Source organism: Thunnus albacares, chromosome 18 (genome assembly GCF_914725855.1).
Source record: "Thunnus albacares chromosome 18, fThuAlb1.1, whole genome shotgun sequence".
NCBI lineage: Eukaryota > Metazoa > Chordata > Actinopteri > Scombriformes > Scombridae > Thunnus > Thunnus albacares.
The window spans coordinates 5,167,539-5,187,701 of NC_058123.1; the positions used below are offsets into that span (position 1 = coordinate 5,167,539).

Consider the following 20,163-nt stretch of genomic DNA (forward strand, 5'->3'; position numbering starts at 1 on the left):
CTTTTAAAAAATAACAAGAAAGAATTTTTTTAAAAAAAAAGAAGTAATATGCACTTTTAAAAAAACTTAAAAAAACAAAGTTTTTTTGGCAGCCGTGCCTGCAACTGAGATACACAACAGACTCCTCTGAAATCTTAACACGATACCGACTCTGACATTGAAGTGCAGGCATGAAGAGGAGGCATTAAAAAAAATCAAACATGTGCCCTCCCCTGAAAACTCCCCTTAATCTTAATCCCAGATTAGATTATTTAATAAATCCACCAGGTGAATCAAGGCTGTGACTGTAACTGTTATGCCGCGGCGTAAAAACGCGGCATTAAGGACATTCGGCTTGAGCTCAGGAATGGTTAATCAACAGATACCGCGTGTATCTCAGTGGAAACATATTAAACCCAACGTGGAAAAACAAACAGAACAGCCTGAATTAAAAGTTTCTATTCAAGGCAGTTCTGGCGCAAAAAAATAAAATAAAATTAAAAAAAAAACAAAAAAAAACAAGGAATTCATGTTTAGAAGTCAGTGGATTACGAATCAACAGTAAATATGGTATTACATTACAATGCCAATACTTCTTCATTCAGAAACATTACACTATATACGACTCAGTGAAAACGAGACAATAAATCACTGGAAACTTTGCCCCACTTTTGCTCCACAAACGCGCTCTCTCAGCTCCCGCTGCTTTATAAAAGGCTTCACAGGCCCGATAAAGACTTTTTAAATCGGTGGATAAAACTCGTGGTTTTGGCACAGGCCTTTTTTTTTTTTTTTTTTTTCCAGAAAACTCCTCACTTCCATCTACAAAACAAACAATCTACATTATTTTCCTTTGGTTAATAAAAATTTTTTGAAAAAAAAAACGAGAGATGAACAAAGGTTAGCTAGGTTTTTTTTCCCCCCCCTCTGAGGAGAGAGAGAGAGAGAGCGCTCGCTGTTTGCAGCCCTTGTTGCGGCTAAAAAACCCCAGACTGTGTGTTGTTTAGTAGAGGATTTAGCGTGTTAGGCTTCTCAAAAGGCTCTTCTGATGATCACAGTGGTTTAAATTCAACTAGAGGGCCAACGTTCATGTAGGATGAGCGAAAAAAACAGGAGGACCCTGGTGTCTGGTCTCTCTCACATTATGTTTTTTTTTTTTTTTTGTTTATTTTTGTGTGTTGTGTTTTTTTCCATTGATCCATGTTATTTTACGGTCAAGTCTCAGGCGTCAAGGTGTGGCTGGCGAAAAAAAACTGGTCAGGTATCAAGATCCTGAAGGAGACAGAGAGGAAAAATAATTAGGAGTCTGATATTAATGACTGAATGAATTCTAATAATCTCAACAGTATAGCTGTATTATTTTGTACATACGGATGATACACAAACATACATATGAAACATAAATTAGCCAGAAAAAGCCTGAGAGATCTGAGATTAGCTGTAAGATGTATCCCTGTTTCTGTTTTATTTACTGTTAACTCAACACTTCCTCCATGTTTACTTGTTGTCTAAATAAATTGAATAAATGCACTATGATGTACATTTTCACAGTCTTGTCTTACTTACCACTCTATTGCTCTGAGTTTCTTGCTTTTTTTTTTTTTTTTTTAAAGTATTTTTTTTGGATGTTTCTGCTTTTATTTTGAAACATAACAGTATAAAAGTGACAGGAAATGAAATGAGAGGTCTTAGACCCTTTTGGCCACCAGGACGCCCCATCAGAAAATCCTATTTTTTATTCTCTTATTGATTAAAAATCACTTCTACTTTGTTGTTTTATTGATCGGGGTTAAGCTACTTGTCAATGAAACTCGACACTCTGTAAACATGTTTCACAATACAGCAATTTATAAAGGTATAATCCCTCCCTTTCCTGGTAAGATAATAACATGAAACAGTAAACTAAAAAAAAAAAACGTACAAAAAAATGGCAAAGTAGTAAATTAGAACAATATTTTTAAGTTAAAACAATTTTTATTGATGTATTTGGTGACTTTTGAGGCAGCAGATGGAGCTGAAAACAAACCACTGGCATAATATCACTTTATAAAGTTTATATTTGAAGACAATGAACCACAACTGTAGATTGGATTAGATTAGTGCTGTAGGAACGTACATTATACTGAATTTACCATGTGAGTCATTAGGCTGCATTCAGACCAAATCAGGCGGTGTGGCGTTCAGCTGCAGGGTTGAGTGGAGGTGTGCGTGTGTGGAGGGGTGTGGGCGTGTTTATTTGTGCTCTACAATGTAACCGCTGTGAAACAATCAGAAAATAACGTTTTATTGCTCTGTTTCACCGGCTTTCTCGCTACCAGCGCTCCCTCTCTTCATTCACTCTCTAAGTCACTCGACCACAGCTGCTCTCTCTCTCTTTTTCTCTCGTCTTTTTTAAAATGAGTCGGGAAGCCGACAGCAAAGTCTAACTTTAACGTTATCAAGCGTTTTTGCCGCACCGCCTGATGTGGTGTGAATGCAGCCTTAGAGTTATTACCAGGCCTTTCTCTGTGTTTGATACTCATTATTTTGAGGCTTAAATCTGAGAGTTTACAGTATATTATTGTTTTCTATGCTGAGTGCTATGTTACTGTACTTACCTGGAACTGATAGAGCACTGGGGTCAAAGGTGAATCTCATCTGTAGCTCTTCTGCTGCTGCATCAGGCCCACGTTCTCATACACTCTGGAGCTGTCATCCCTCATCCTGCAACCACATCCACACACTGCAGTGAGAAACTACCAGTAAACTTTTCTTTACAAGGACACAAAGAGTGATTAAATATAACATAAACAGTTAAAACAGGCAGGTTCTTTACTATCAGCATTTACTTACTCTGTGCAGGTGGGAGTAGGAATAGGAGTGCAAGGAGGCAAAGGGCTCTGCTCTCCTCCAGTCAGGTCAGACAAAGAGTACTTAATGTTGGTGTACTCGCGCCCTTTAATCTTACTTTTCTGCAGAAGAGAAAGTACAGGAAGGTTAGAAACAAGAGAAGGTGAAAATAAAAAAGACAAAGGCTACGTTCAACTGTCACACAAGTGCAGACTTAACTGAAATATGAGCCACATGCCTACAAGAATAACGTCATTTAAAGTCAAATCAGAAACATGGACTGTGCTTCTATTCAGTTGTGATAAATTCCTTCCAGTTTGACTTGAATAGAAGCTTTTCCATAAACAAATCTGACACTTCCTGGTCTCTCCGTTGACCCTCGTCGCTGTTGTTGCTCCATTTCCTCAATGTTTATTTTTACTGGGCTGTGAGGCACCGACGCTGAACGTTGTCGACAGGCGACATGCGTGAAGAAGTGAGACGTTAAATAAACCACACGATCGTTCTGACAGCGGTCGCATGAGCCAGAGATCAGATGTAGAACCGCATGTGCCAAGTGGCCCAGATCTGATATGAAACTAGATATACCGCCTCACAGTTATACGCCTCCGCCAGCCAATCAGGTTGCAGTTTATATCCATCATAATAGTTGTAGTGAAGACTTTCAAGATATTTAATAAAATCACCACACTTCTAAGATTAGTGTCACCAACTCAGTATCTGACCAAATAACAGCCAGAAAAAGTGTTTTTACAAAACTTTATGATGTCACAGTGAAGTTGACCTTTAACCTTTTGGTTATAAAATGTCATCACTTTCTCGTTTTATCCTATTAGACATTTGCGTGAAACTTTGTTATACTTATATGAACTCTTGAGTTGTGGCCAAAAATGTGTTTTGTGAGGTCACAGTGACCTTTGACCTTTGACCACCAAATTCTATTCATATCCTTGGGTCTAAGTGGATGTTTGTGCCAAATTTGAAGAATTTTTCCTGCAAGTCTTGATGCCCAGTTACGATTTTCTGCCTATATCTGATTTGTCTGCCCGTCTGTTACATCTTCTTTATATCTGATACCTTTGTTTTACACTTTCTTAACACTTGAAACAACCCGCATACGTAAACAAGGGTTTGGTTAGCGAAAAGGTACGTGAAAATAATGTCATTAAAATGTGAAAAAGTATAAGACGGACGCATTTTCAATGACGTGTGAATCACGACGACAGGGGAATATCCATCCGATCTGTCCGTTTAGATGACAGCCGCATCGGCATTGATATCTGATCACTATCAGATTTATTTCCACATATGACTGAGGCCCAAAACAGATCTGAGAATATCCGATTCCATGTGCATTTTTTTCCCCCCGTTTACACGTTCATAATAATACATATCCGATCTGTGCCGCATGTGTGCAAAAAAAAAAAATCAGAATAGGGTCACTTGAACCAGGCAGTGTAAACACGACCTTTACACATACACAGCGACGCCAATAAACGACATGAAATTGCGAAATAGTTCGCATTAGTTGTGGATCGAGCAGATATAACGCTCTCCTCTTCTTTTGTCGAGTGAGGAGAAGAAGGACAAGATCATCATCACTGGAGGATGATGACATCATCCTCCAGTGATGATGATGATGATGATCTCCGACCTGCGTTCAGCGTCTCATGTCCACAGAAGCAGCCGCCTGTCAGCTGCAGCTCCTTCACCAGGCTGACTGACAGCAGGGAGTTACTGAACCAAAACAGTTTGCATGTCGGCTCCACGGGAAGAAATCCACAGTGTTTGTATTTATAAATACATGGTGATGATGCATATGATACATGATACATCAATGTATTTATTCATTGGCTTTATTGCTCCACCCACCGTAGTGAGTGAACCTACCTGTCTGCCTTCACAGACAGACCTGGAGCTGATCAATCAATATAGATATGGTAAGTAAGTTCAAAACTCACATAGCGGGATACTCAACACCCCACGTGGGCCGTCGCAAGAAACACCTGTCTGTGCGATTAACGCTCTGTGATTGGTTGATGCTTTTATTCACTGTATGAAAAGTCACACATCGCCTTTTCGCCTTGTAATATTCGCGTTCTGTGTGAAAGTACTCATGACACAAACAACAGTTCGAAAAAATATATTGACGTGCCAATTAATCGCACGAAAAAAATTGCGTCCAGGCCTTAAATGCAGCCTCGGAGGCAAATAAATTGGATCTGGGGGCCACTTGAGCGTGTGATGTGAACGGAGCCGAAGTGAGATGTTGTCTGCTGCACACCTGTTCCTCCTCTATGCGTCTCTGCAACGTTTCTATGTAGTGCTGTACGGCCATATAGATGAATCTGTACTGCGCCTCGGTCTGCACCATCCCAGAGCGCTGAGAACGAACCATCTGGATGGTCTTTGGCACGTCGATGTCACAGTCCACCCCTGCAGGACGAAAACGACATAGATAAATAATAATCCTAAGCATTGGTTGCATAACTTCTTGAACTAAACTGATTTTATATCAGATATTCAGACTCACCTTTTTCTCTGATCACGTCTATCAGGATGTCGATCACTATAAACGTTCCTGTCCGCCCGATTCCTGCACTGGAGAACACGAGAGAACGTCTTTGAGTCGACATGTCTCCTATGTTAGAGGCTTTAACGGCCTGTTTATGTGACATATGCATGACATATATTGTATTTTTCAGGACAAGTGAGGCTATTTAGAGCAGTGCAACACATGTGATTAGTTGATTAATCGATTAGGTGAATGACAAAAAATTAATCTGCAACTATTTTGGTAATCCAATAATCATTTTAGTCATTTTTTAAGCAAATGTGCAAAAATGTTTCCTGGTTTTAGCTGCTTAAATGTGATGATTTAATGATTTTCTTTGTCATTCATTACAGTAAATTAATTATCTAAAGGTTCTTGACTGTCATCGTTAAATGTGGGAGATTATAAAGGGCATTTTTGATTATTTTCTGATACTTTATAGACAAAATGATTAATAATAAAAAAAACAATTGCAGATTATTCTATAATGAAAGGAATCTCTAGTTGCAGCCCAGCATGCTATAGGAGACTTTTTATATCCACAAGTTTTTATTCCAGCACAAATATCCATCTATGGCTGGATGGATGGAGACATGGAGAGACTGTCAGGGTTTCCAGGGATATAAGAACCATGTTGATGGGACATTCTGCTCCTTAGTAATGTCAAAAACAAACAAAATACACAAACTCCATTTTCATTTATTGATCACTCTGATTGTTCTGCTGATACACATCACAATACAAGTTGTGATATCACATTTTTGGGGGATAAAAAGACTAGTTTTTGTTTGTTTGTGAATCTCCTCCGAGGTTCTTCATGCTATGCTTGCTTCTCAACACTTGCAGTTTACACCCAGACGTGGAGAATATCTGGTTGTGAACCAGAACGGAGAAAAAGTGATAAATTTGATGATTTTGAACATAGATGTAAAGTTATAAGGAGCGTCGTTCTTCTGTGATGTCTAGGGCTGTAGTCTGCTGGTCGACTGGTCAATTAGTTGGTCGATATGCTCTCGTCCGACTAAATTCTCATAGGTCAAACAATCTCCTTGTTACTTTCATAAGGGAAAAAGTGCTGCATCAGTAGCTTTCCAGGATTACTCCATTATTTCCTGCGGTGGGAGGGACAGACTAACAAATTGCCTGTGAAAACAACGGGGATGTATTCAAAACACCCCCGTTGTTTTCACAACTTTGAACTCGCCCAACCTGATGGAGACTGCTGGGTCTAACTGCACTCAACGTTTACTGAATCAGTGTTTCTCCTGTAATTATCACAACAAGAACCCCCGCCAGGCCAAGAAAATGTTTTTTAATGACAAAACTAACGCCAAATATCCATTCATTCGGAAATCAATAGCGTTTGGGAGTCTCTGTGCAGCGCTGCTCCGGTACGTGAGTCAACTTTTATCTCGTTGCCCGGGAAACCACTGGTCGCGTGGCTCCGTTAAGGAGCATGTTTGCGTAGCGAGTGGGAAACCGCGAGGGGCAGAGAAGTGACGGTGGATGCGAGCGGGACAGAGGAAAAGGTTAGCGGTAGGTTGTCAGTCTGGCAGTAAATGTGCAGTACAGACTACAGTGTAACAGTTAATAAATGCTAAAAAGTCACGTCTGTTGTTTCCCCAAGTGCTGGAAAAGTAAAAGGAGGTTAGCTGCAAAGTTAGCAACAATGGGTTAGCATAACCCGGAGACACAAAACAGAGATATAGAGAAATAAATAAATAAATAAATCTCTTCCGCCTGTGTGAGATAAATGTTTTATTGTGCACCCTGACAAATAAATATAATAAACTAAACTAAAGTGGATTTACTGATGACTGAAACTGCGTCTCAGTGAAGGGAAGGTTCTGGTTTAACTGTAATGATTTATTGATCGAGGGCTACCAAGTTTGACGTGAACCTCATTGTTAGGGCGTAAAGTGTTTGGTTTTCTGTGTATATGTACCTGCAGTGTACCGCTATAGGTCCAGCGTCCAGTATGCTCTCCTGTTTCAGGTTGACCTCCTCTAAGAAGTCCAATACACCGCCCGGGTCGGTGGGGACTCCGTGGTCCGGCCAGGCCCTGAAGTGGTACTGCCAAACTGTACGTTCTGTGTTGCCCTGAAAACACGCAGCAGTGTGTTACCAATACAAATCAATACCAAGCTCAGAACATGAATACGATGTTCTTAATGATCTGAACAGATTTTAAATGGACTTTTATGATAGTGTAAATCTGTAAGGTTGTATTTTTTTTGTCATGTGAATGCAGTAAAATGTTTTTGAATCAAATTTATGACAGAAAATCTTTCAAGCATCTGGTCAGCATCTTAAAATGTGAGGAAAAAAAAAAAGAGACGTGATGGCGAAGATATTGTATTGTTTTGAATTTGTGCATATGAAATCCATGTGTTGCTTTCCGGTAATAAATATAATTCATTGATATATTACCGTTTCACAAAGATAAATCAGTTAAAACAATATTTTTTACAACCTGAAATGACAAATTTATCTAATAATGTGAACAGTAGTTTAAAATTACATGTCTTGTATATTTCTAGCAGAGATCACCAACCAAATATAGTCAAATTTCAAGTAAAGTCTGGTAATCTATATTTTCTTTTAAGACCAAAACAATAAATTGATCTGCTAACAAGTATTGTGTTTGTATCAAAGCCTGATGTATCTTATTCCTCTGTTGTTGTCCAAAAACTATTAAAAACACATCAGTGAGTCACATCGCTGCACTGAGTGACATGTTCCTTCATCACCACGAACACACACACCATCCTACTGCCCGAAATACTCACTAGAGCATCAAATGTGGATTCATCCACCGCTAAAAATAGTCCCCAACAAATGCACTATTTCCTCCTGTTTGAGTAACGTTTGCTAAAAACTACAGCGACCAGCTGTTTTAGGAAGTTACTGAACCCTTTTTTAAAAATGAAACGATATATTTGTGACCAGCTTTTAAACATTGACGTCTTCTGTAGGAACTAATGCGTCTGGTGAAGTTAAAAGTACAACATACTGTTAACATGACATACTTTATATGTGATTTTTTTTTTTTTTTTTTGATAATAAAACATTTTTAAGAACATGTAGAAATATTTTTGGACTTGTTACGTAAGAAAAGCCCACATGTATTTGTTAAGTGCAAAAAAACAATAGAAACACAATGACATGTTAATTAAAAGATACACTTCAAAGCATCCACCAGCGCCATTAGTGACACTACAGGTACTGTCTATAGACTGGATTTCACTTTTGTTTTACAGGTTAAGAACAAATAAACAGATCATCTCAATCTTATGAAATACAAATCCAGATTTTTCTTAAACAATCAATTACTAACTTATAATGTTATAGTAACAACACACACACTTACCTGTCCAACTTTGGACAGTTTGAGTTCTCTTAAGATGTAGTCATGTGCGGCCGTCTCTCTGACGTTGCGAACACGCATGGCGCCGTACTCCTTCAGAGCCGACATGTCCGGCCAGTATTTCACACACTTACTCTGTCGGGAGAAGTGAAAGATAAAAAATAAATTGTAGCTTATTTGGAAATACAGCATATTGATGTAACGTCTGTCGGTTTCATACAACATAAAGATGTCAACAACACCAACGACCGTTTCTATTGCCATCACAGCACATCACCACTTTCTCAATTAGCGCTTTTACTCTGTTTAGCCACAAGGGAGCGCCGTTCTACCGGTCAAACAGAGGCAGACAAACTACGTCGTCCTGTCGATAGAGGCATCTGATCCAACAACGTGTTGTTCTAGAGGACAAACAATGTATTTTTTCATTTAATTTGGGAGAGCTTGTTGAAACTACACCGTCTTAATTGTGCTCACCTTCCCTCTCTCCACCTCTTTGGTAGTCATGACGATGACTCGAGAGTTCTCCTGAAACACCATCCTCCAGAAGTCACTGATGGTGTTCTGCAGGCAGCCCTGAGTGGCGATGTAGGACTTCTTCCCCTTGGTACTGTTACACTTTGAGTCCAGCTCGGGCTGAACACACACACACACACACACAGAAACACACACACACACACACACACACAGATGGACATGACAGTCAGCTGAATATTCGACATGAACAGAAACACAACACAAGGAGTCAAAAACAAGAGTGTAAACTGACACATGTTAACATCTGGATCATCTACATATTATCATACACAGAATTAATTACGTTTATATGTGTGTGTGTGTGTTTGTGTGTGTGTGTCCTGAGGATGAAGTGAGTTTACCATGATAGCAGATACTACCATGATGATATTGGCGTTGATGTAATCAGAGCCTGGCTCATTTAGGTCCCCGTCTTTCAGACACACACGAGTGTGGTCGACTGGAAACAGAAACAGAAACAGAAACTGCACAGTTAGTTTTGAAAATCTCTTCAGGTGATTCCTGCGCTTACAGAGATACAACTCAGAGGTTGTTACAGTGAAAGAGAGTTTCTCACAAGGCAGAATGTTCTTGTATCTGTTCTTGTTTTTGTTCTCTGCTCTCTGGCCTTCTTTGCGACTGTAGAGCAGTTTGCACTCTTGTTGCTGCAAGGTCTGAGGAAGAAAGAAAGAAACAAGAGAGTCAACATTTCCAGCCAACCAGAACATCTTTTATCAAACTGCATGATATGTATTTACTCTTTATGTTGTCTTGTAGATTGTTTCATCCATAAAAAAAAGGACAGATCTGCAGAATGAGACAAACGCTCACCTCAAATTCCTCCCAGAAGCCTTGTTTGACCTTGTCTGTGGCCTCCGCTAGTTTGCTCAGCTCCCTGACTCGACTCTCGATCTCTGCAGCGTTGATGCGAGTAGTGTTCAGCGGCTGGAGAGGAGAGAGAAGTTGTCTTACTTGTTGAGCAGATTGTAAAGTCAGCTTTGGGATACTTGGAGGAAGAGGAGGAGGAGGAGGAGGAGGAGGAGGAGGAGGAGGAGGAGGAGGAGGAGAGGTACCTGTTTGAGCTGAAGCACGGTACCCAGAGTTTCCACCATGGGGTTCTTTTTGTAGTGCTCTACCAAGTCGGTGAGGGAGTCAAACTTCTCCCCTCCGCCCACGTCGTACTTCAGGTCATGCTGGATGAGAAAGACGCAGACACATCAGCGACGAGTGCAAAAGACCAGTCACGAGACAATCACGATGAACTGAAAGAATAAAATGTCTCCGTTTAGCTGAGGAGCGTTGAGGAGGAAGGCGGGTTTACCTGACAGCGGATCATGACGTGAGTGACTTTGGGTTTGCTGTCACTGCTGTCCGTCTTGTCGTCTCCCGTTCGCACCGACAGGACGAAGTCTCCGGGATGACTCTGGCTCTCTCTCACCAGGAAGCTGCCGTTCTTCCCCTTTTCTGTCAGCAGCTTCTCGGCCTCCCGACCCGACAAGTGACCGTGGAACCATCTGCAGAAACAGGAGAGTGTGAGTCCGCTGACTGCTGTCTTTCAGTGGTTCCTTCTTTCATTCTGTCTGTCCTTGTGTCCTTCCTTTTTCTTTCCTTCGCTCCTAGCTTCTATCCTTCCTTCCTTCTCTCCTTCCTTGTTTCATTTCCTCCTTCCTTCATTTCTAGCTCCTATCCTTCCTTTCTTCTTTCCTTCCTTCCTTCCTCGTTTACTTCCTTCAGTCAATCCTTGTTTCTTCCTTCCAATCATCTGGTGTGAATTTCGTTAATGAAAACTATGACTAACATATGCTCGTCAACAACCATCGTTTCCATGACAAAGATGAGACGACACCGACGTCATTAAACACTAACTGTGACTGTATCAACATGAAATACTGTTGATGAAAAAAAGAGGAGATTAAAATGTAGTTTAAAAAATAAAAACTTTACCAAAACCGAGACAGAATATTATAGACTGTTTTTTTTTCTAAATACAACCAATGAATATGAGTGTTGGTTAGGCGGTCAGTTATGCAGTTATGTTACAACGGTGTGTGTGTGTGTGTATGTGTGTGTGTGTGTATACTAGGGATGTGAGGAGGGTCCAGTATTTGTATCTGTATCTGTATTTATTGAGGCAGCAAAATTATTTGTATTCGAATAAAAGTAGAAAGAGGCCTAAAAACACTGTTTTTGTTTTTATTACGTTTTTAATTTTAGAAAATTAAAGTGTCAGTAGCTCCAGGAGTGATGTCTAAATTAGGAAATGTGCGTCATGTAGCAGGTGGATGTGACTCCCCTCGTTGAGACCTGCTGATAGACGTAACGGCTGAGATACAGATGTAACCTGACCTTTTTTTTTCTTCCCGAAAACAAATCATTTTTAAAATATTTGCATGAAACAAATATTCGTATGAAACCCACTATTTGTGCTTTGCCGAATAACATATTTGTATTTGGGCACACCCCTAGTGTGTACGTCGGTGTCACCCAGTTGTTGAATTGTGTTGCTTTCAAAATAAAAATGTAAGTCCGAACATGTTCCGTGTCTGGATGTTTTCCTTACATTGACACCATCAGATCAGACACTTTTTGCAAAGCTGCATCTTAATCATTCAGCCTGTTTTTCATCAGATAAAAGATAAAATAAGATAAAAAATAAAATAAGTTTGACTAAAATAACAAAAGATGATTGGCTTCAGATAGACTAGATTGACTGGAATGTTCAATATAACTAAGATAAGACTAAAACAAACAGACTTTTAGTCAACTACAACTTAAAAAGAAACAGGATGATGTTGACTAAATGTGGCAACAACTAAGAAGGACATCTGTCATCTGACATCTGACACAAGACGAAGACTGAATAAAAATAGCTGACAAAAGTAAAACTACGGTCAACGTTGCAACCCACAATAACAGAACGGTACTGCACTTCAGATGTTTAGATTCTCATCTAACGTCAACATCATGGAGTCAGTCTGGGATTAACATGAAAAGACAGAAGAGGAACTGCAACGACTTCTACAAGATGCAGGAACAACCGACCTGCCGAGAACCTGAAACACTGAGAACTGCTGCTGGTTTAAAGGCTTTACTTTAAGTTTCTGCTGTTTGCTGAACTTTGTACGAAGTTATTTGATAAATAAAAACTACTCATGGAATTATTTTTGAAGCCTCACTTTACTTTTAGTGCCTAAACGTCTGCACAGTACAACCACATTACAGTATACAGCTTACTAACACAATAAAAGTCGTACTTATTCCAAACTTGGCCGTCCCAATATGTTACAATACATACGACCCAAAGTAGAACCGATAACGTGTCCGTGCTCACCTCTCTGAGGTGGGGTCCGCGCAGTTGAGCGGATACTTGAGCTCGATAACGTCTCCGTTTTTCTCTTTCAGCTGGCCGTGATGCTCCATGTAATACTGGACCAGCTCCGCCAGAGTGGCAAACTTCTCCCCGCCGTAGAGGTCGTAGTAGTCTCCTGTGTTCTGGATCTTAATGTGGGTGACGGCTCCATTTCGCCTGCAGAAAAAAAACAAAAACACATTTACAGAAGAGTTAGCATCAGGAGCGAGAACATTATAAACACATATATCTATACCGAGGAGTCATATGAGTCCATGTATAGACTTGTGCATGTGTTATAGTTAAAATAAGCTGCAACTAAACTCATTTTGTCTATAAAATGACAGAAAAATGTGAAAAATTTTTCAAAATTTAAGTTAACATATCTTTAAAGTGTTGTTTCATTCAACTTAAAGTCCAAAACCCCAAAATATTCAGCTTTTTTGACATATCTGGTATAAAAAAAAAGCAACAAACAGTCTCAGGCTGCCCGCTAAAAGCTGCTAAATCAACATATCTGTCGAGTAGAGTAGATTCACATTTTGTCAGTCGCTGTCCGGTGATAAATGCAGCGAAGTCGACTAAACTACTGTTCAAACAGACCGACGTCTCTACAGTCTCCTTCTCTTAAGTCCAGTGTTATTGACTCTCCAGCTGCTGACTGATTCACACTTTTTTTTTATTTCTCTCGCCGTGTTGAAATCTGATGTTTCACAGCTCAAACAAAACACGAGTCTTCCAGGTTAACAGATGAGACTCACTGTTGTATCAGTTTAGTGCAGGTGAGCTGATTGTACTATATATATAATATTTCTCTCTTTCCTCAGTCAATGCATCAATATTCTGAAGCTGGAACCAGTGAAATTTTGGCATTTTTGCTGTGAAATAATTCGACTGACTGATCAGTGAATTGTTTCTAAGTGTGCTGCATGCATCACTTACAACATCTCTGCTATTTACAAGAGGTGAGAGACTTAAAAAGCTGTGAAAGATATTCAAAGGCAGCGGTGACGACACCGAGAGACTGAACTGAACGTTTTTATGCAACAGACCGAGCGGCCAATCAGATAAGACGCTACAAAACTGCGTTGAGTCATCGTAGGTGACCACCATTATCTCGGAAAATATAAAAAAAAAAAAAAAAAAAAAAAAAAAGGAGAACTTGTGGCAGGTCTGGAGCTCTGTAACCCTGAATGACTTCTGGTTAAAAAGTCTGGCAGAAATAATGTGCAGAGAAGGGAGAAAAGACATGCGCTGGTTTGAACCAGAAGAGACTGGTCTCCCAGTCTGGAAATGTCTCCACAAGAGGAGCGTGACTTTGTTTTGTTTCCATAGGAAGTAAATATGGTGAAGAGATGAGAGAGAAAGAGAGAGAGAGAGAGAGAGAGAACGGGCTCAAACATGAGACTCTTTCCAAAAATAACATCGTCTACATCAGCTAAACCCAGTTAATGATACTTCAGCGTCAAAATTTATGAGTCGACAGGCCCCGAGATAAAAACCACAAGCTTTTTTTTAATTTTTATTATTAGTAAAAAGGTCGGTCTTCATACTATCATTCAACGTTTTCTTTAAAAAGGGAAGTGATTACTGCTTATAGCCGATAGTGACTCACCGTACTGAGAGGGTGAAGTCTCCCGGGTTACTCTTACTGGGTCTGGCTAAGAAGCTGCCATCCACTCCTCGAGTCAGCAGGAGGTTTTCAGCCTCCACGCCTGTGATGTTGGGGTGAAACCACCTGAGAGATGGGAGAGAGGAACGATGATTAGCTTCTGTGTGTCTGAAATCACTTCCTGATTACTGTATAGTGCGCTTTGTTTACTTTCATCTTTGACTTTTTATCAAATTAATGCTCTACTGTATGTCTAGTGGTGGGCAAATAGTGGCCTGAGGGCGAAATCCGGCCCTCAGGGAAACATATTTGGCCTCCTGATGAAAGCTGAAGTTTTGATATTTATATTAAACGACAAAACTTGTCAGAATTTCACAAATCTACAGTAGATTATGTAGAAATACAAGGTTTGATTCAATCCCAGTGAATATAACCTTGTTACTCTGCTATCTGACTGATACACGGTGCAAATAAAGTTACCAGAAACTAAATTTTAACGACGTTTTAACGAAAAATCCTGATAAAACTGCCCCATGTTATACAGTGTCCTCAAAACTTCCCACATTGCAATGAAAATAGTAATAAACACGTCATTTAAACAACTTTTTTTCTAACCATAACTCATGTAATAGATAAAAAAAAACTATAGTTGCACCATAACTACACCTGTCAGTTATGGCTATGAGTCCAAAAATCTTTATTTACTGTTCGCTACAGAGTTCACTGTAGCGTCAAGCTGTAACAATTAGTTGAATGGTTGATTAATCAATAGCTAGTTTTGATGATTGAATAAAAATGGCCAAAAAATTATCTGGTTTTAGCTTCTAAAATGTGACGATTTCACGTTTTTCTGTATCATAAATGACAGTAAACTGAACATCGTTGGTTTTTCAACTGTTGGTCAGAAAACAAGACGTCACCTGAGACTCAGAAAATAGTGAAAAGTGACTAAAAAGCTATAATTTCTCAGACGTTTTGTAGACCGAACGATGAATCGATGAAGGACCTATAGATGAAGGATTTGTATACTGTACAGATTGCAAAGCTCCTTTGAGAAAAATGTGTGATTTCTGATATAATAATAATAATAATACATTTTATTTATAGAGCATTTTTCTAAAAGACACTTCACACAGAAGAAAAAGCAAGAGATGACACTAAAAGTACATCAAGAAGCAGGAGGACATTATTAGATATTAATATATAGATATTGAGCTATATCACTAAAAACTGATTAATTGATAATGAAAATAATCATTAGTTGCAGCCTCACTGTAGTATATAAGTATATAAGTATATATTATATATATATATCTCAAAGGTTCCCAGGCAGTGAGGAAAACCTGAATGATGATTATATTTCATTATAGGTTATTAAGGCTGCAACTAAAGATTATTTTTATTACTGATTAATTTGTTGAATATTTTCCTTGATGAAAAAAACGGTGAAAAATGTCATCCTCAAATGTTTTATTTTGTCCAAAACTCAAAGATATTCAGTTTACTGTAAAAAAACCCCATAAAATATTCACAATCAAGAAACTGGAATCAGAGAATTTGCACATTTTTTTCTTTAAAATGACTCAAAATAGTTGATTAATCTACTAATCCTCGCAGCTCTTTATGTTATTCTGGAGTTTTCTGCTGTAAATACATTGAACACTGACTTTAAACTGAGGCCAGTCATCAGTACTGAAGAGTAACCAGAACATCACTGCATAACAGCTGTACATGAAGGTCAATCTGTTGGGTTTTTTTTTTTTTTAATTCTTTAAATAACCACAACTCAACACAGACTAAACAAGTCTACGTTTCCGTCTCTCGAGGCCTCTCTCTATTTTCTCTCTTGTCTTCTTCCTCTCTTCTCCATCTGTTTATTTTCTGACTTTTACCAAAAGCTTATTTGTGTGTTGGGAGGAAGAGAGAGAGAGAGAGAGAGGAAGAGAGAGAGATCACGCCTGAACCGGAGCTCATATAATTTAAGAACAGGCATGTCAAACCCACAAACAGGCCGAGCCGCAGCAGCGACACTGACGGTATAAGAACAATCCTCAGTGCCAAGAAAAGGTTGGGAGTGAGTAAACACCAGAGAGGTTTCGGACACAATGCGAGTGTCTCAACCGCCGCGGATGATTTACAATCCGTCACTTCAGACCCAACATGACTGTACGTCCTGCTGTGTGACCGTTCGTATGAAATCAAGACTTAGAGTTAAAACACTGGTGGTCTCTGTTCCCTCCCTTTCTCTTGTTGTGTCAGTACCAAGCAGGGCTGCAACTAACTGTTATTATCCATTAAGCTGTCAATTATTTTATCAATTAATCAATTAGTTGTTTGGTCAAAAAAATGCCAGAAAACAGTGTAAAATGTCTTGTTTTGTCCCGACACCTCAAAGATATTCAGTTTACTGTCATAGGAGACTAAAAGAAACCAGAAAATAGTCACATCTGAGAAGCTGGAATCAGAGAATTTGGACATTTTGCCCTTAAAAAAAATGACTCAAAATGATTAATCAGCTGTCAAAATAACGGGCAGCTAATCATTCAATCAATTAATCGTTGCAGCTCTAGTCTTCTCCCTCTAAAAATGATATCTTTCAGTTTTGTCTGTCGTCTTTCTTTGTGATACTGAGGAGGTTTTGCGGTCCTGCGAGATCTTAGCAGCACCTGAATGTCGCTTGATGTCGTCTCTGATCCGCAGCCTTCACTTCAAATCACTTTTACGCTCTGCTCCAAATGCTTTACACTTAGTATTTTATGTTTGTACTCTATTTACTTAAAGGATGAGTTCACAATTTTTCAAGTCTGTCTTAAAACGACAGTCAGGTTTTCCTCGGACAGTGTTTCCCTGTTGAGCTGTGGTGGAAGTATAGTAACAGAAAGAGGGACTTTGGCACTAAAAAGACTGTAACATTGAAAGATATCTACTTGATTTGACTCGTTTGGATGCTGAAGTTTCATATTAGCTTCAGATTAACTTTAAAATATGTTTTTTGCACAGAAGGAGGACTGTGGATTTTGTCCCTCATCACTTAGATTGTAAGTGCATTATGAAGGGGGGAACAGGGGGGATTATTACAGTAAGAAAATCATGTTTCACAGTTCATCTGGGCTCCTGACTGTTGCTTTAAAAAGTGTGAACACGTCCTTTAATATTGTCATTCTTTCTACTGTCTGTATATATATATATATATATTCACATTTCATGTCTCCGTACTGGAGGAGAGATCTCTCCTCTTCTGTTGCTCTTCCTGAAGTTTCCTCCCCTTTTTCCCCCCATTAAAAAGGCATTTTTTTCCTTTTCCAAATCTAAGGATAGAAGTCGCTCTGAGACCGATCTGTGATTCGTGATGTGTAGTTGCACGAAACTGACTTGATTTGCATTTCATAACACAATAAAGCCGTTCAGTGCTGCTGACAGTAGCTGTGCTCGGTTTTCAGCGGTCAAAGTCAGTGTTCAGCTATCTTCAACTCTGTCTGTTACTAGAATCTATGAATAACAAAGAAGTGAGTGAGCTCTGTAGGTTTGGTATCAGTGTTTACAGTGTGTGCCAAACAGCTTCTGACTGGGTTACAAGTTGCCGGTGTGTGTGCTACATGAAGCGGTTTTGCTAGCTATTCCAGCTTTTTTTTTTCCAGAAACACCGGGACACTCTGAGCTTGTTTACCGACAACATCCAAACAGCTGAGTTGAGTTAAAGTTAGCCAGCTCAGCTAACATGATCAGCAGACATTGTTTTCCACACAGCCTTCCCCCCCCCCCTCCTTTTACCTCCGAGATGTCATTTTTTTTCGCTCCTCACTTCCTCGCTGGCAGTTAGCGGTAGCTTCAGCTAGCTGGCTAACGTTTCCGACCGTTTCTGCTTCAATCACAGGATAAAGTGCTTCATCGGTTCACACCCGGTCACAACGGGCACCGGAATCCAGGCATCGACGGGAGATTTTACCAGCGGGCGCTACAAAAAGTCTGTAGGCCTCGGCCCCGGAGACTTCACAGCAAGTCGATTATCGGACGTCACCAAACATGCGACAAAACAGAGGGTGCGCAGATTTTTCCACCCGCGGCGGCCGATGTTCGCTTGCGCGTCGCCCCCTCGAAAGAAACCGCAGCGTTCGGACCCGTCCGGCAAACAGCGTAACGTAAATTAAAGAGCCCGTCCACTTTCACTCCGCGCATGCTCATTAGAGCTTATTGATTTCAGCGGCACTCGCGGCAGAGCGGCAGTGGAGGGAGTGGAACGCTCTGCCGCTGCCGCACCGCCTCTGCCGCGCGACAGTTGCACAAATTGAAACTTAGCGGAGTCCGCAGAGATCACATGATTACATAATCATCTTTTTTTATTATCATTAAGAAAGGGTTAATTTACAAGCATCAACATACAAACAATAACAACAATAAACATCTCTTAACATACAAGGCACATTAGATAAGAAAGATGACTTAAAATAACAAGGAGAAGCAATAAAATAATAATATAATAAGGTAAATAATAATAGAAAATATTACAATGATACCATGATTATTTTTTAATGTAGTTGCTCTGGGGGAGTGGTTGGCAAATAGTGGCCTGTGGGCCAAATCTGGGCGTCCAACAAAAATATTTGGCCCTTAAAGGAAAGCTGAAGTTTTCCCTTTTATACATCAAATCTTGTTCATGACTCCTCATAAATCTACAGGAGATAACAATGTAAACACAAGTCTCATGTAAATCCCAACATATTTGACCTCCTAACATCTTATAAATTTACCAGGTGAATAAAAAAGGTACATAACATAATTTGGCTGATGTCAGCAAAACAGATTTGTGTCAATAACAGCACTTTTTATTGTGTGTGGATACGTTACCAATTACATTTCTAGTCTTGTATTGTAACATAGAGGAAGTGTTCATGTTTATGAGTCATTTTTTGCCAAATGAGTATTAAAATAAGCTGCTGTCACTTTCTAATGGGAATTATGAAATCTGCCCACAGATACAACCCCAATTTTATTCTTGAATCAATAAAAAGAAATAAACAAAACATATTAGGCTTCGTTTTCACAGCGCCTATATGTCGGCCCCCCTATAGGCAGTGCTAAAAAAAAAACTGGCCCATGGTTGAACCTGAGTGCTGACCGCTGCTCTGGAGGTCATCAGATATTTTCAGTTCGTTGTAAACTCTGAGTAGAGACTCTGCATGTTTTCCTTTCATTAGTCTCAAAGCACTGAGACGACTGTCCACAACGTCCCTTTTAAAAACTGAAAACAGGGCTTTCATTTTCCTCCATTTAGATGCATAGATGAAAAACAGTACCAGGAGTATCAGGCTGTTCAGTGTCATCTCACTCTTAATGAATATTTTCTCTTGTGAGAGGAGCAAGTAGTTTGATTTTGGTATTATAGTAACTCAGAAAAATACTTGAAATGAGACTTAAACGCCTGAGCTGCACCAACAAAAACTACATATATTCATTATCATTTATTTATTGATTATTCTATTGGAACAATTTGATATCAGGAGTTATCAAATGTTACAAACTAGAGACTACTTGCCTTTGATATTATCCTTTATAATCTCTATGAACATATGTGTGTCTATACTGTTGGATATTATTTGAAAATATCAATAAAGATATTGTTAGAAGAAAAAAAACACTCTTTAAATTGTGACGTCCAGCTCCAAGCCAGAAAGTTTTTGTTTTTGGGGTCTTTAAGGAGAGTTTTTTAGGATGTAAGCTTTACTAGGACCCATCACTGAGATGATGGCAGTTATCTTAAACCACATAATTACAGTAAACTGGTGATAAAACAGTGTCAGATGAACAAACGTTAATGGCATGAATTAATCTGTATGACCCAGACTGAGATCCACCTGTTCAGCCAAAAACATTCATAACTTCAATTAAACCATTATGCTCTATTGTGTTGCTGTATGTTTTTTTTTTATGGGATGCTTGTCTCCACTCAATAAATGTGT

The 20,163-nt window shown here is 39.4% G+C and overlaps 1 protein-coding gene across 2 annotated transcripts; it reads right to left on the minus strand.

The window, feature by feature from the left end:
- Window positions 1-918: 918 nt before the first annotated feature.
- On the minus strand, window positions 919-18,337 carry ptpn11a (protein tyrosine phosphatase non-receptor type 11a). 2 transcript variants are annotated; one of them, XM_044333483.1, is made up of 16 exons: window positions 17,978-18,337; window positions 14,210-14,332; window positions 12,577-12,771; window positions 10,567-10,759; window positions 10,319-10,438; window positions 10,077-10,190; window positions 9,823-9,919; window positions 9,626-9,705; window positions 9,207-9,365; window positions 8,733-8,864; window positions 7,308-7,462; window positions 5,342-5,409; window positions 5,093-5,244; window positions 2,812-2,930; window positions 2,577-2,682; window positions 919-1,251 (listed from the first exon to the last, which is right to left on the minus strand). In XM_044333483.1, the coding sequence occupies exons 1-15, from the start codon at window positions 17,989-17,991 to the stop codon at window positions 2,613-2,615; spliced, it is 1,791 nt and encodes a 596-aa protein (XP_044189418.1). In that variant the 5' UTR covers window positions 17,992-18,337; the 3' UTR covers window positions 919-1,251; window positions 2,577-2,612. The 2 variants fall into 2 exon arrangements, with proteins under 2 accessions (XP_044189418.1, XP_044189417.1); XM_044333482.1 differs by having other exon boundaries at window positions 9,608-9,705; window positions 17,978-18,336.
- Between the last annotated feature and the right edge of the window lie 1,826 nt (window positions 18,338-20,163).